The sequence below is a fragment of the Monopterus albus genome, unplaced genomic scaffold (genome assembly GCF_001952655.1).
Source record: "Monopterus albus unplaced genomic scaffold, M_albus_1.0 scaffold292.1, whole genome shotgun sequence".
NCBI lineage: Eukaryota > Metazoa > Chordata > Actinopteri > Synbranchiformes > Synbranchidae > Monopterus > Monopterus albus.
The window spans coordinates 16,129-30,438 of record NW_018128172.1 but is presented as its reverse complement, the minus strand read 5'-3'; the positions used below and the strand labels follow the sequence as shown (position 1 = coordinate 30,438).

General features: G+C 43.6%; 2 protein-coding genes across 4 annotated transcripts in view; both read left to right on the top strand.

Moving 5' to 3' along the window:
- psmd3 (proteasome 26S subunit, non-ATPase 3) overlaps window positions 1-1,561 on the top strand; it is a 10,102-nt gene extending 8,541 nt beyond the window's left edge. For both annotated transcript variants that reach the window (XM_020623065.1, XM_020623064.1), the window contains 3 exons: window positions 262-417; window positions 570-620; window positions 1,331-1,561. In XM_020623065.1, the coding sequence (XP_020478721.1) occupies window positions 262-417; window positions 570-620; window positions 1,331-1,408 (285 nt within the window). In that variant the 3' untranslated portion in view covers window positions 1,409-1,561. The remainder of the gene's footprint in view (window positions 1-261; window positions 418-569; window positions 621-1,330) is intronic.
- Window positions 1,562-6,925: 5,364 nt separating this feature from the next.
- On the top strand, window positions 6,926-11,955 carry csf3b (colony stimulating factor 3 (granulocyte) b). 2 transcript variants are annotated; one of them, XM_020623063.1, is made up of 5 exons: window positions 6,926-7,193; window positions 9,193-9,332; window positions 9,423-9,533; window positions 10,470-10,601; window positions 10,751-11,955. In XM_020623063.1, the coding sequence occupies exons 1-5, from the start codon at window positions 7,178-7,180 to the stop codon at window positions 10,934-10,936; spliced, it is 585 nt and encodes a 194-aa protein (XP_020478719.1). In that variant the 5' UTR covers window positions 6,926-7,177; the 3' UTR covers window positions 10,937-11,955. The 2 variants fall into 2 exon arrangements, with proteins under 2 accessions (XP_020478719.1, XP_020478718.1); XM_020623062.1 differs by having other exon boundaries at window positions 9,160-9,332.
- The last annotated feature ends 2,355 nt before the right edge of the window (window positions 11,956-14,310 follow it).

Here is a 14,310-nt window from a genome sequence, read left to right as displayed (position 1 = left end):
AAGCTCAGTAGAGGCTGATGTTGGAGGGATGGTGGGGGTGGAGGGGCAGAAGGCATTACAGGAACTACCTGCCTTCTGCCCATCACATCACTCTACCCCCTGCCTCTCCTCCATCATACACACTCTATACCAACCTCAATACATTCACTTAAAAGCTCTCTATATCAGGGATCCTCTCTTATAAGATTAAAGTTGACCAGACACCAGCATAGAGGAGATACATGGGGGAGTGTGTGTGTGTGTGTGTGTGCGCGCGCTCAGGCGATCGGTGACGGCGTGATTGAGGCGAGCATAAACCACGAGAAAGGCTTTGTCCAATCAAAAGAGACCATGGACATCTATGGGACGCGAGAGCCTCAGCTGGCTTTCCATCAGAGGATCTCCTTCTGCTTGGACATCCACAACATGTCTGTCAAGGTAACACACACCTGGACACACTCACTGAGCTATCACCTGATTCATTCTAATAATCGATTTGTGTTGATATGTTTGTTTTGTCCAGTGCCTGTTACTCACCTGTCGCAGTGTGTCAGGGTGTTTCTCACGTGTGTGTTTGTCTCCTCCTGCAGGCCATGAGGTTTCCTCCTAAAGCTTACAACAAAGACCTGGAGTCAGCAGAGGTAACACACCTGGTCTCTCTCTCTCTCACACACACACACACACACACTAACAAATGCTGGCAGGTCGGTGGGAACAGGAAGGATAGGACAGCTGGGGGAGAGGGGAGAACATACAGTCGCTGCACCTAGAGGTGGAGACACCCCCCTCTCCCTGGACAGCTCAGACAAACTGACTCCATCAACCACTCCTTCCCACTCTTTGCCCCTCCTGCCCTGTATCCTGAAGCTATGATGTGAACTACAGATACCTGGTTGGGACATGCTGTACAAAATGCGGCCTCCAGTCTGAAGCTATTGTTAGCTGACTAACAAGTCCTGGCTCTATGGCAGCAACGCAGCGGAACAGTGTGAAATGAAGAGGTTGACAGTCTAGTGAGTTGGTAGAGGATGTGTTTACTGAGTCGTGTGATGAGGAGATCGACAGCTAAGCTAATTCAGCTGTTAGGGCGCATCATGAGGTGGAACAGGTACAACTTGTTAAAATCCAGACTGTAAATCCAGTGTGGGGCTCATTGTTTTGGTTTTTACACATTTATCATTGAGTTTGTGTAACAGCTGCCAGGTTTATAGCAACAGGTGGTTTAAACAGATGTGTAAACAGCTCTTTACTGCAGCAGGAAAACATTGGAGGAGGTGGAGACGCACTTTGAGGCCGAGGTTTAGATCTGTCGCAGAGACTGGAGCTGATGTGTGTATGTGTGTGTGTTCAGGAGCGTCGCGAGCGGGAGCAGCAGGATCTGGAGTTCGCCAAAGAAATGGCTGAAGATGAGGACGACAGCTTCCCATGATGCTCTCTGCTGACTTCTTGTATATGTGTCTGCACGCTCTTATCCAATCAGTTATTACCTACAATTCCCCTCTCCCCTAGCCTTTTCTGTCTCTGCTGTGTGTTCCGGTTGTAACCTTGACTTTTCTGAGACAAATAAAACACTTTGTTTGTACACAGTTGTTTAGTGGGTTTCTGGGTAACGTAGTCTCCTCTCTCACAGGCTGTCGACACAAGATTAGAAACAGGACTGCAGTCTGGTTCTGATGGGACGCAAACATGTTCACATAGTGTAAACCAAGTGTAACAGCTTCTGTGACAGTCACAGGAACAGAAATGTGCAGTACCTGATGTAAACAGTGATCATCTGTCCGCAGTTCAGACGAGCTGCCGTCTTGTTGACTGTTGCTTTAACTGGTGTTGAATTCATGTGCGTCTACTCGACGCTCTGTTGGGGAAAAAAGAGTGCTGTTCACCTCTGGTGTTAAAGAGGATATTGAGCACAGTTATTCTGGTTTTTCCATCTGCTTCTCTGACATGAGATTCTCACTGAAAATCAAGTGATGTAACCTGAGGCTCCCTACACATGAATGTGACATTTCTTGTAGTAATGATGTTAAAGGTGATGTAACAGCAGTCTAGCCCGATCTCTGACTATGGTGTGAATCAGTCAGGAAACTCACAGTGAAACTGTGCCATGTGAAATCACTGCAGGGTTTTAAAACAAATTTCACCAGGTATGGTTTTGCTGCCATTAGTTGGTTTAACATAATTCAAAAATGGACAGATATGGATGAAATGTGTTGGAGAGGTGGGGTACGGCCCACAGGACACCTAATTAGATTTTGGTGCTGATCATCTCATAATTTGGACATGGTAATAATTTAAATGATTCTTCCCCACTGTGAGTGCTGGGAAGGCTGCTGACTGTATGTGAGCCCCCTTGTGGCCAAGGTGCGCTGATGAGCGCTCCAAGCACATATGGAGACAAAGCCCTGGGTCAGCGACAGCTGGCCATTCATTGTCGATGGAGACGGAGTGCTGTCGCTCAGCCCACCCCGCTGTGTGAGACGGGAACTGGAGGAGCCCAGCGAGGCCACGGCCCACAGCTGGGGAGACATCGACTCTATGCAGCGACAGCCGGGCAAGAGCCTGGTGGCAGAGGTTTGGAGCCAGGCTCAAAGCTGTTCTCAGTTTCATCTATAGGACTGGGATTACGCCACTTAAGGTGTGATGTGATTTCAAGCAAAAATTATGAACTCGTTTTGATGTGATGTGAGTGCTCATTATCTGACCAAACTAGCTCTGTTAGCATGTGGCTACATGTGGTTCATTGCACAGCAGGATGTTGCTCTTCCAACTGCACATTATAGTTGCGTTTCCACTGTTGGAGCCTAATGAGCCGTACAGCCTGTGCTTCCCTTGACCGTCACCCGCCATAACCTTACAGGTTGATGCCAACGGTCCTCCTTTGGTTTGCACTGTGGGTCTCTGTTTAGAGGAGGGAGGGCTGGCGTTTCCATATAAGACTGATGTCTAGACCTCACTATGCCCTTGTTGTGAATTGGTGCTGTAGCCTACAAATAAAACAATTGAACTAAAGAACTTTCAAATAATGATATCGGCATCATTCCAGATGCCAACAGTAGGTCTTCATGGTCAATCAGTTGTTTTACGACGGTCACACTATTGTGGAATGTTTTATGGCATTATGGGGACAGTTAGGCGCCCTTGGCAGAGGTCTGCACTCTCTGAATGCATTGTGTTTCCATTCGGATGTTACTGCAACAGAATCCACTGATTTCAGTTCAGATGTTTGAGGCTTTATGGCCAGAGATTTGACTGAAGTAAAAGAACCAATACTATATTGTAAAAATATTCACTTACTCCTAAATTCAAAATCCTACTAGAAGTACAAATAAAAAGTAAAGGTGTCAGGGAGTATCAAAAGTAACCATATTATTAGATTATATACTGTATTTTACCATTTCTGTTGAGACGGTGATGCATCAAGGTGAAACTACTTTCAGTTACTTCACTCACTATCAGGTGCTTCCCAACCTAAGGCCCTGGCCCCTCCTAAGGACATGTAAACATGCAAAAACCTCTGTTTGCAAGGTGACCAAGCAGCACAGTTTGATGAGTGGAGTGCATGCTGCTGCTCCGATTGGTTCAGTGCACATCTGGCAAATGACTTTCAGCCTCTGTCAGATACATGTCATGAGCATGTGAGAGCCTCAGACCTAACACGAATACAAACAACCTCAGTAATTACTGTGACATTTCTCTCCGTAATGATGAGAAACATGAGTAATTACTGATAAAAGTATTTGTTCTGCATTGTTAGGTTGGTTGTGCACGTGATGCACATTGACCCAGTCAGGCTACAGCAATAGGCGACATGACCAAACCAAGGGGAAAAAAACATGGAAATGAACAACCACGAGGAGAATCATGTGGCGGCAGAAGAGGAGAGGTCAAACAATACTGGTCCTTTGGGAGTGGTTTGGATTTCTAAAGCAAGATAAGCTACAGAAAGATATTTACTGTAAGATACGCAGGCGACCTGCACCAACGAGGACCGGGAACACAACAAATCCTTTCCACCATTTGCAGAGGTACCACCCAACTGAGTACACAGAAAGCATAATTCTCTAGTACCAAACTACTCCCCCTCTGCAGCCAAGCGCCAGCAGCAGTCTTAACATTGCTAAAGGTAACATTTCTCTCTATACAGTTATAGTGTTGACAGTTAAGCTCCACTGTGAACGAGGTATGGTTTGATTCTTGTGTTTGCTTGTGTTCTTCTGCACCTCTACCAATACCGAAGCAGAATTTTTGTGACTTTAAAAGTCACATATTTCCAATTCTTATAATTTTGTAAAGCGAGTGCATTTTTACTTTATACATTTTATTTTAGTACATGAAAGTGAGTACGGTACCAGTGTGTAGCAACATGTCAGACTGGTGTGAAGTGTTGAGGCATAAAAGCAAACGACGGAGTAGAATGGTGACAAATCCTGTGATTTATTCAGCTTTCAGCAGCTCCAACTCAACACATCCTTTATTTCAAATGAACTGGTACTACTTTGTAGAGCTGTTTGTCTGGTAAACAAGTTGTTTACATTCATTGTTACACAAACACCAGGTATGTGCTTCAGGTGTAACAAAGCTGTTGAATACGTTTCCCTCCATATTAGATGAATGAAACATGTGCAGTATATCGAAAAGTATCGTTATCGATCAATATGGGGACAGACTGGTGGTAATATTTTGGCCCTAACGCCCAGGCCCAGGCCCAGGCCCCCTCCTGCCTCCATGGCCGCTTCCCCAGACCGGCTGCAGGTGAGTGCGCCAGTAACGGCCGGAAGTAACGGGGTTCAGAGACGAACCAGTTTGTTATTGGCCTCCTATCTGAAAATCTGACTGTGTTGTATAAAACCTTAATATGGCACATACACGTAGAGGTTAGCAGGAAATGGAAACAATCGAGTAAAGACTTCACATTTAAATCTCCACCAGTCTGGAATCGTTCACTGGTTTCAGTGGTGTCACTGGGCGTTTTCCTCAGACGTGTTTTTATTGTAACTAGACGACTGGAGGATTTTACTGGTGCTCTGTCAAGTTGGATCTGATTTCTTCTGGGTTTTGTGTTGTCGGTGTGGTTGGGACTGTTGTGTGCGTGTTGTGATGCGTGTTGTGTGTTAATGATCGGATTACTGTTACTGTGCATTCATCTGCAGTTGTACTATCCGTGTCCATATTGGATGAATGGTTGGTTCATCTTGTTTGAGGACGAGATGCTCCGAGTCTAATTAGATGTGAATGAGTAAGTTTCCTGTGGGACGAGGAAACGTGAAAGTTTCTGTCGACTCGCATTTCTCCAGAATTTCTTAAGCGAGCAAAGACTTTGGAATGACGACACACTGGAGGAGCAGAGCGTGAATAACAAACCACACACCCACCCACATCCGCCTTCAAGTCAACACAAGGGACGCGGTGACACTTCACACTGCGCGCAGGAAATATGATTTTACAACATGGGAAACTTTAATTAAAGACAAAAGGCTGTAATTCCCTGTCAGACTTCACTGGGAAATCAAACAATGAAAAGAAGATAATTACTATCACGCCCCCGTGTCACCAACACAACACAGGGAAATAAAAATACTGTTCAGAAAAAGGCTGAGGTTCATCAGACTTAAATTCCATTCTAAAATAAAAAGCGGTGGAAGAATGCTCAGGTTGTTTAAGTAAAGGTTTTAACATCCAAACAAGGTGTAAAGCATCGGATCATAATGACTGGTCCAGTATCAGGTAAAGGTGGAGCCCGTTGTATAAAATAGACTTTACATAGCGCTGGCAGAGAAAAATACTGATAAAAGATCAACTGCAATAATCATTCGGTTTACAGTTTATTATTGATCTTATAACTTGATTTGTAAAATAACCAATAATCATTAAAAACCAAGTCTCCTGAGCAAAAGTTAATGGATGTGTTATGTGTTAATTTGACATTATTTTCCAGTTTGAATTCAAATCCTGATGATGCTGTGTTGACAAAACAAGAGGTTTAATGACACTTCATTTAAGTCAGACACTCAATTTAATGTCTGAGTACTTTTGTAAATGACAGATTTAAGTTTTCAATTTTTGATAAATGTACAGCAATGTCCAAAAAATGTTTCCACCTCGTCCTGCTGGGTTATTGATGGCTCTGAATATTTCGTCATGTTTTACAAAAATCGGGTTTTGCGCATCTCTGACATGGACACAGCTGGATCATCAAACAACTAAACAGGTGGTTTTTATTGTAAGTGACCTTTGAATGTTCATCAGAACCTAGAGTGAAAAACATCTTATTGCGCTCACATGGCGCATTTTCATTAAAAAGAACAGTAAGTAACTAATACATTTAGTCAAGTACTGTACTTTGGTACAAGTTGGAGGTGTTTATACCGTCTCCACCACATTTCAGAGGTAAATATTGCACTACATTTATCTGACAAGCAGTTGCTTTGCAGATTAAAATTGGACATAAAGTTGTATTCGATTTATAGGTTTGTTACAGACATGCGGTAAAAATAAAGTTCCAGCTCCACCTGTAAAATAGTGCTGAAACAGGATGACTGAGGTTTAATAATCTCTTTCTAACAGTCTAATACTGGGGCCATCGTTTCTACTTTGACTTTGATACTTTAAGTTATTAAAGTTGCATTTTAACACACTACTGCTACTTTTACTACAGTAATTCTAAATACTTCTTCCAGCGCTGCCTAATAATTATGATGAGATTAGCACAGACGAGCACAGTGTTGTACTGGTTTCACTGGGAACTTGGGGCTGAACTGGTTTTAACCCGACCCGGTCGTTGTCAGAAGCTCTTTTTTAGCTGTAAGAACCATTCGATGCAGAAGCAACCTTTGGCGGCAGTTGTCATCGCGTCTTAACCTTTAATCCGCACGTAAACCCCGAAGTGTCTGAGTTAAGCTTTTTATTTCAGGCAAAGGTGTGAAGTCACGTGTTTTACTGAGCCAGGTGAGGTCCTGCAGGTCTCTGCCTGTTCTGGTCCTCTCTTACGGAGTGACGCAATAAGTTTTCACAAGCTTCGTCACTTCGGGGTTTATCGCAATGATTGGGACATGAGGTGGCCATGCAGTCGGTCCCCCGTCAGCGGAAACCCCCACGGTGCGGATAAAAAGTCCAAACGGCTGCAAATGGAAGCTGAAGGAAGTTTGAGCCCGATTAACGGCGGACAGACACCGACAGACAGACAGCCGCCCTGACAGACATGAACCCTCTGCGAGGTAAGACCACACGCTTGACTCTCTGTAACACTGCTCTGGGTTTGCTGCAGCGAGGCGAGTAAAATCAGCAGAACAATGCACGGAGCTTGGGGGAGTAAACACACCTGAGACGACAGCCGAACTTTTACTGAGTTCTGTCACGTTGAATCTGTGTCAGTGCGGGAGAAGCCCTGCACGCCTTTCCCAGCCTGGACTCATCTGAGACCCAAAGATATGATGGGTTAGAAGTGCCAGCCACGACTGAGTATGGAGGGTTGTAAAACTTCAAGACAGACTCAGACTCTGGCTTGCATCTAGTACACTTCAAACTAGAGCTGAAATAATTAGGTAATGTAATGATCAGTCAGTTGACCGATGAATAACTGGGAACCATTTAGACGATTACTTTGTAAAGTTTAGCAACAGGAGCAGGGCCGCTCTAGAGACAGGAGGGCGTAGGTTTGGTCTCAGCACTGGCAGGGACACACAACCCCACATCAGTCACACACTGAAGCTGCACCTGCTTCTAGCTGAGCGATGAGTGATTTTGGTGACACTACTGTCTAAGAGTGATGTTACTGAATGGCCCGTTTTCCCAATAAAAATTCACCAAAATTATACAAAGGCACATTTTTCCAAACTCAGTGTTGTAGTACAATCAGCAGATGACCATTAATGTGTGACGTGATTTCGGTGACACTGCAGTATATGAGTGAAGTAAGATTTTTCCCAATAAAAATTGCCCCAAATTATGAAAAAACATATTTCTCCTAACTAAGTGCTGCCGTAGAACCAGCAGATGGCCACTGACATTTGCACATAACGTGAGCTTTAGGTGGCCCCCTCACTTTCGGTAGGTCAGGCTCATTGTAGTGATATATTATGACTTCAGTCCAAAGGTAATTCGCATGGGTTTGCTCAAATATTGGTGTAAATACACCTTTGTATATTGTTATCTGACAAAACTGTATGTATGTATGTATATTTATAAGTACTCTATTTTCATTTTCCTAATGCACATTCCTTTTTCTTGTTCTCTCAGTCTTGTTTACTTGTTTACTGGCTGCTTTGTGGAACAACATTGTACATACAGACATAGAGCCACTGTACCAGAGTCAAAAACACACCTGGCCGAGAAAACTGATTCTGACGTTTCTGTCCTTCCAAAATGCTGGTAGGGACATGTCCCTACTGCCTATATGCGAAACTGTGCCCCGGTCTCAACGACTGTTGGATACACTGTGGCTCAGATGTTCATGTTCCCCTCACTGAGCTGTAATCACTGCTGATCCCTTCCTTCTAGCACCTTCATCAGGTCAACATTGTACTGTGTCCAGTGCTTTGATTTATGACTGAATACCTGCACAGCCAATGAGATTCCCATCAGCCTCAGCTGGACTTCATGTTCCTGCTAGTTAGCCAGTGCTAGCATGCTCAATTAAAATGGTAAACATTTTACCTGCTAAGCAGCATTTAGCTGGAAGTGTCACTGTCAATCATGTAGTTGTGAGCTGGCTGCAGACTCTTATTTTGGTTGTGCCAAACACCCTGTCACATGTTCTTGTTACTGAAGATGCATGTGAAACAATCTTTTACATAAATTATTTTTTATTGCATATATTCATGGCTTTCAATTTTCCTTTAGGCTATTTCCGTAAAAAAAAATTTAACTTGAAACTTGTGAAGCTTGGCATCATTAGTTCCACCATCAAGTTCATTTACTGATTTGATAAGTCTAGTGAGTAATGCCTTTATTAACATGCTGATGTGACGGCTTGAACTAAATAAAACGAAGCATTGCACTGATGTGAGTGTGTGAACCCTCAGTTTTTGTGCTTTGGATTAGTTACAGCTAAAAAGTGTTTACTGAGACACCCTGACAGCTGTGCCTCTTTTTATTTTCTCACACTTCATATTAAATAATTTTTAGCAGTTTTGACCCTTCATACACTGAATACTAAATAATTAATTGTTTCCCTCCACCCAGTCTTCGCTCTGCTGCACTACTTCCTGTTCGCAGTTTTGGTCCAATCAGCTTCCATCAGCTCACCGACCAACCTGTCCCTGATGTTCAGAGAGGCGGTCGAGCAAACCAAGATGCTGGTGGAGAAAATCCTGAAAGACCTCCCCACCGTGCACGCCGCTGCGGTCACCATCGAGGTAAACAACACACTGGATTGGCCGGTTCCTATGACTCCTATTGGCCCTTTTTCTTCTTCTGTGCTAATGACCTCTTTCTGTCCTCCTCAGGGTTTGACCCTCAACCCCCCCAGTCAGACCATAAACCTGGAGATGATGGCGATGTCACTGGGCATCCCTGCCGCCCCCGTCATCAAACCACTGTCTGAGCGCTTCACACTGGTGAGTGGGGTGGGTCTAGAGGTTGATATGTGGGTTCATTTAGTTCTTGAAGTGGTTTTTAGAGTGTGTTGAGGGGTCCTGAGGGTGGTTCTGAGGTTATTTGTGTCCTTGATGTGGTTCTTGGTTTTTGTAAATGGACTGCACTTATTTAGTGCTTTTGTACCTTACCTGGACCAAGCGCGTTACAGATTCACACACACACGCCCACAGTCACACCGGGAGCAACTTGGGGCTCAGTGTTTTTCCTAAGAACACTTTGTCATGTGGACTGAGGAGACTAGGAATCAAACCACCAACCTGGCCATCAGAGGTCAGCCCCCTCTACCCCTGATCCACAGCCTTTAAGTTCCTGAGTCTAAAAGTGTGGTCCCTGGGCCCCCCGAGATATGTGGCACCAGGCCAGAGAGTCATCTTGATTTTTGAGAAATCCAGGGGTTTATTTGGGCCTTGAGGAGGCTACAGGTTCCACAGAGGGGTTGAAGTATGCCTGCCTGTTCTTTGCATCCTTAAAGTGGTTCAGGGAGTGACAAAGGGTGTTGAGGAGGTACTCAAGAGTCATTGAGGTGCCTGGGGTATTTTTAGGTCCTTTAGCTGGATTTGGAGTTTCTTAATGATGTTTAGATGTCCCTGAGGTGGTTTTTGGGCTAACTAGGCATGTTTATTCAGTCCTTGAAGAGGTACTAGGGCTGCATGAGGATGTCCTCCGAGTCCTGCAGAATTGGTGGGTGCTCAGAGAATAAAGGTATCAGTGAATAAATCGCAGAAAAATGTATTTACAAAGTTGCACAGTCTCAGTCTGACATGTCGGCACAGACCTTATTGTGGATCAGAACTCAGCTCTGTTTCGCCTATGAACCTGCAGGACCTATGAACGTAACTTTAGTGTCAGGTAAAATAGCATCATATGATGTGATGTTTGTGTGTTGCTCCCTGCAGGACATATGTGTGAGTCGTATGTTAGCGGGCACCCGGCTGTACCAGGGGCTGCTGGGGGTATTGTCTGACAAAGTCGATGGACTGGATGACCTGAAAGTCGACCTCCGAGACCTGCTGTTACGCATAAGCAAGGTAACACACGCACCTCATTGTGAACTGTGTCTCTGCTGCCAAAATATTGCAGCAGGGTTCAGTTGAAACTAGAAAACAGCAGAGTTTGTGCTGTTTCATTCACTGAGCTGTGAGAGGCTGCTGTCAGTGCTTGTTTCTGTGTATTTTAGATGAAGGAGGCTGCTCAGCTCGAAGGCGGTGACAGTCTGGATCAGAACAGTCGTTTGGACCTGGCTTCTCGTCTCCCTGGCAACTACGAGGTCCAGGTGGCAGTCCACCTGACAGTGTCACAGCTGCGGTCCTTCTGCCACGACCTGATCCGCAGCCTGAGAACCATCGCCACCTACAGGCCCTAAGCTGCAGGTACACGTTAAGCCCCGCCCACTAGAGGCAACTGCGTTCAAGGACAAAAATCACACTGAATTGGATAGAGTGAAAGTTGCACATTTAAGGTTATGAGCTCCTGCAGGAATCGGTGACCCGGAGTTATGACAGAGACAATCACCTGTGTCTACCTGCTGCACTGCCTCATGGGAGAATCTTTAGTGATCGTCCTGACAGTCAAAGAACATCACATCTCAGAAACATCTCTTTTTGCCCTCAGACGTTTGTGTATATCAGTGGCATGGACGCCTGCGATCAGTTTTAAAGCCCTGCAACTTCCACGTCTCTGAACTGGATGTTTTATTGTGACGGGTATTCCCTCAATGTCTGAGACTCCGGATGTGAAACGTTTCTCTGAATCAGTCATCAGATCTGATTGGCTACAGCGATCCAAAAACTTTCCCAGGGTGCTTTGTGTTGCAGCATGTCGACCCAGTATATTAGTCGGGGATCAGAGCTTCTCCTTGATTCTTTTCGAAAACAAGCAGCAAGAATGTGAACAAAGCTGGAGAAAGAATGTCTTTAATGACCTTCGGGAATGAAGAGACGACTGCGAGCTGGAGCAGACTGCAGGTCTGAACCTGCTCAGGACTGAAACCTGCTGCTGCTGTTCTCTCTCTGCAGGACGTCGTGGGTTCTCTGTCAAATTCTGCATCTTTGGACACTGTCACTGCAGTGAAAGTCCTGAAGCTGTGGGTCGGTGAAGGAAAACAGACATTTTCTGAACAGAACAGGAGGCAATGAGCTGACCTTTGCTTCAGAGTCCGCCCTGAGGCATCTAGTCATTGTTTGCCTCCCAGTCAAACATCTACTTTATTGCATTAGAAAAATCTCTTTTAGAATTTAAATGGGTTTTGTCAGAAACAGAGCAGTCAAACAGAAACCACAGACACAACACAAGACAAAAAAGATGTTTCACGTTGATTAACTATTTGTTAATCAAATAGGAAACTGGCAGCAATTCTGATAATGAATGAATGAATTGTTAAAGACAGTTTTAAGAAAAAAAATCCAGTTTTGGATGAAAACATTTTCACTGTTTTCTGAAACTTTTTAAACAAAACTGATTTTTATCAAGGAGAAAATAATCAATAGACAAACCAGTAATGAAAATGTTTTTTAACTGGAGCTCTATCACAGTCAAATGTAGTTCTACAGCCATATTGATACTTTAACTGCAGTTACAGCTAATTCACTTTCTGCTGTGGAGGCTGTTACTGTGAAGCAGCCACTGGAAATAATGTGTTCATCACAGAGGCTGTTTTGGACTGGATCTGCTCTGAGCTGCAGGTTATTTATACTGTCTTATTTATTAGATATTTATTCAGTATTTATGGAAATATATTTATTGGTTTACTGTCTGAAATTTTTGTGTATTTTGTTGTGAATGCTTTTCTTTTTTGTATTTTCGCTGGATCAGATTCAGGCCTGATGTGTTTATGTTAAAGTGACCAGACAGGCCAGAGACCTCTTCACCAGCTGTTGCTTCATGCCAGATTGTCTGTGTTTGAACATGAAGTTGTTGATTTTATTCATCAGGACAAACGTGTCAAACACTTTGAGTCACTGATGTGAAACTGAAAGTAAACCCTGTGGGTGAACAGATTTATAAACTTTTTATTTATGAGGAACTGATTTTATAGACTTGTTCACTTCAACATGTTTTCCTAATCACAGAGAAGTAATTAATAATAATGAATTCATTTTATTTCAAAGTGCCCAAGGTCACTTAACAATAATATAGATCCAAACAATAATGGAAAACAAAAGTATAAATTATAAAAAATGAAATATCAGAAATTGAGAACAACAAATATCGCCAAAACGATATTGATATAAAATAATAATAAATGAGGTTGAAAAGAAACAGGAAAAAAAAAACAACTGGACTAGATTTCTAGGTCATGCATCAGAACTGATGAAGCCTCTTGGATGAGTTTTGTTTTTTCTGGATGATCACTATATTTTATACTTGTGATTTTTAAAACTTCAACAGGATGCACACATGTACTTTTTTATGCTAATAAAAATGGTTTTCACAGTTTCTGGGTTTAAACTCATTTAGAAACTGAGTTTGTTCGTGGCAGAGCAGCAGCTTATAAAAGCAACCACTTGTAGAAACTCCATCTCCCAGATGGAGAGAGGCGGGAGCTGCGTCTGCTGGCGCCACATTGCAGCAGGGTTCAGAAAACAAACCTAGTGCTGCTTGTAGATGTTTCACTGAAAGTACCGTCAAAACCAAGCAGCTACTAATATACCACAGGTGATCTTATTTTACAATAACAATTGAACTGTACGTGTTTTATTCTAGTTTACTATTTTGATAAATTTAAATGTAAATAGAAATACCGATTTGCGCCATTAGTTTTAAGAGGGTTCGTCTTATTGGTCAGTCAGTTACAGAGATACCTGTGCTGTGATTGGTTGTATGTGAGAAAGTAAATGAGAGAAGTGGAGAAAGTTCGACTAAACATGAAAACGTAGTTTCACTACGTTATGCCGCTAACAGATCTATCCCTCAACTTATTTCGGTTATTTTGGATAACATTTCGCTTGTGTGGGTGTGCGCGCGCTGGTGCGTAGCTTTGCTGAAAACCTGCAGGTGTTAGCGGCTAGGCTAGCGGACGAGACGAAAGCAACAGCTACAGACTACTAGCTTAGTAGCACCGGCTAGCAACAGTTTCTACAGTTAGTTAGTGTAATCAACGGATAAGTGAAGCAGTCGCCTGTAACCTTGGAGTCGACGGTGGACGTAGGCTCATATGGGCTACACGGTGACCGGGAACGCGGGTTCCCTAATGAAGACGGGTTGTCAATCAGGTACCGCCGCGGATGACCGCGAAAGGTTCAGCCTCACGTCTAGGGACGTGCAAGTCTCCGAGCCAGGTTAGCTTACCCAAACATGAAGTGCATCTCATTTTCAAGAGAAGGCAACTAAACCTTCTATGTAAAATCCACTCTGAGTGAATTAAACTCCGAAAGTCACTGGGTAGTGAGATCTTGATGTTAGTCTCTTCAAACGACCTTGTAGTTAGCAAACAGTAGCATTTCAACTTTAGCATCACGGGGAAGAGTATGATCCAAGTTGATGCTGATGCTAACGTTTAATGTGAACTAACTGTGCTGTGTCTGCTGGCATAATGTGCGGTGTGGGCCAGTTTGGTGCTTCTGTCTTAAGTATGTTGTTGAAATATGTATTGTACTGTTGAGCATGTGCGATTTAAAAAATATCTGAAAGTGTGTTTTTGAGTTTCTATGTATTACATATGTTTTAAAGGTGGTGTTCACTAACCATAATTCACCAACATGAAACCCCAGCACTAACAACACTTTTGGTTCCACAGGA

What these genes read in the sequence shown, in the direction of transcription:
- csf3b (XM_020623062.1), top strand. An exon ending in TGTCTGAGCGCTTCACACTG is followed by an intron (nt 9,534 to 10,469) that starts GTGAGTGGGGTG and finishes TGCTCCCTGCAG; the next exon opens with GACATATGTGTGAGTCGTAT. An exon ending in TGCTGTTACGCATAAGCAAG is followed by an intron (nt 10,602 to 10,750) that starts GTAACACACGCA and finishes TGTGTATTTTAG; the next exon opens with ATGAAGGAGGCTGCTCAGCT.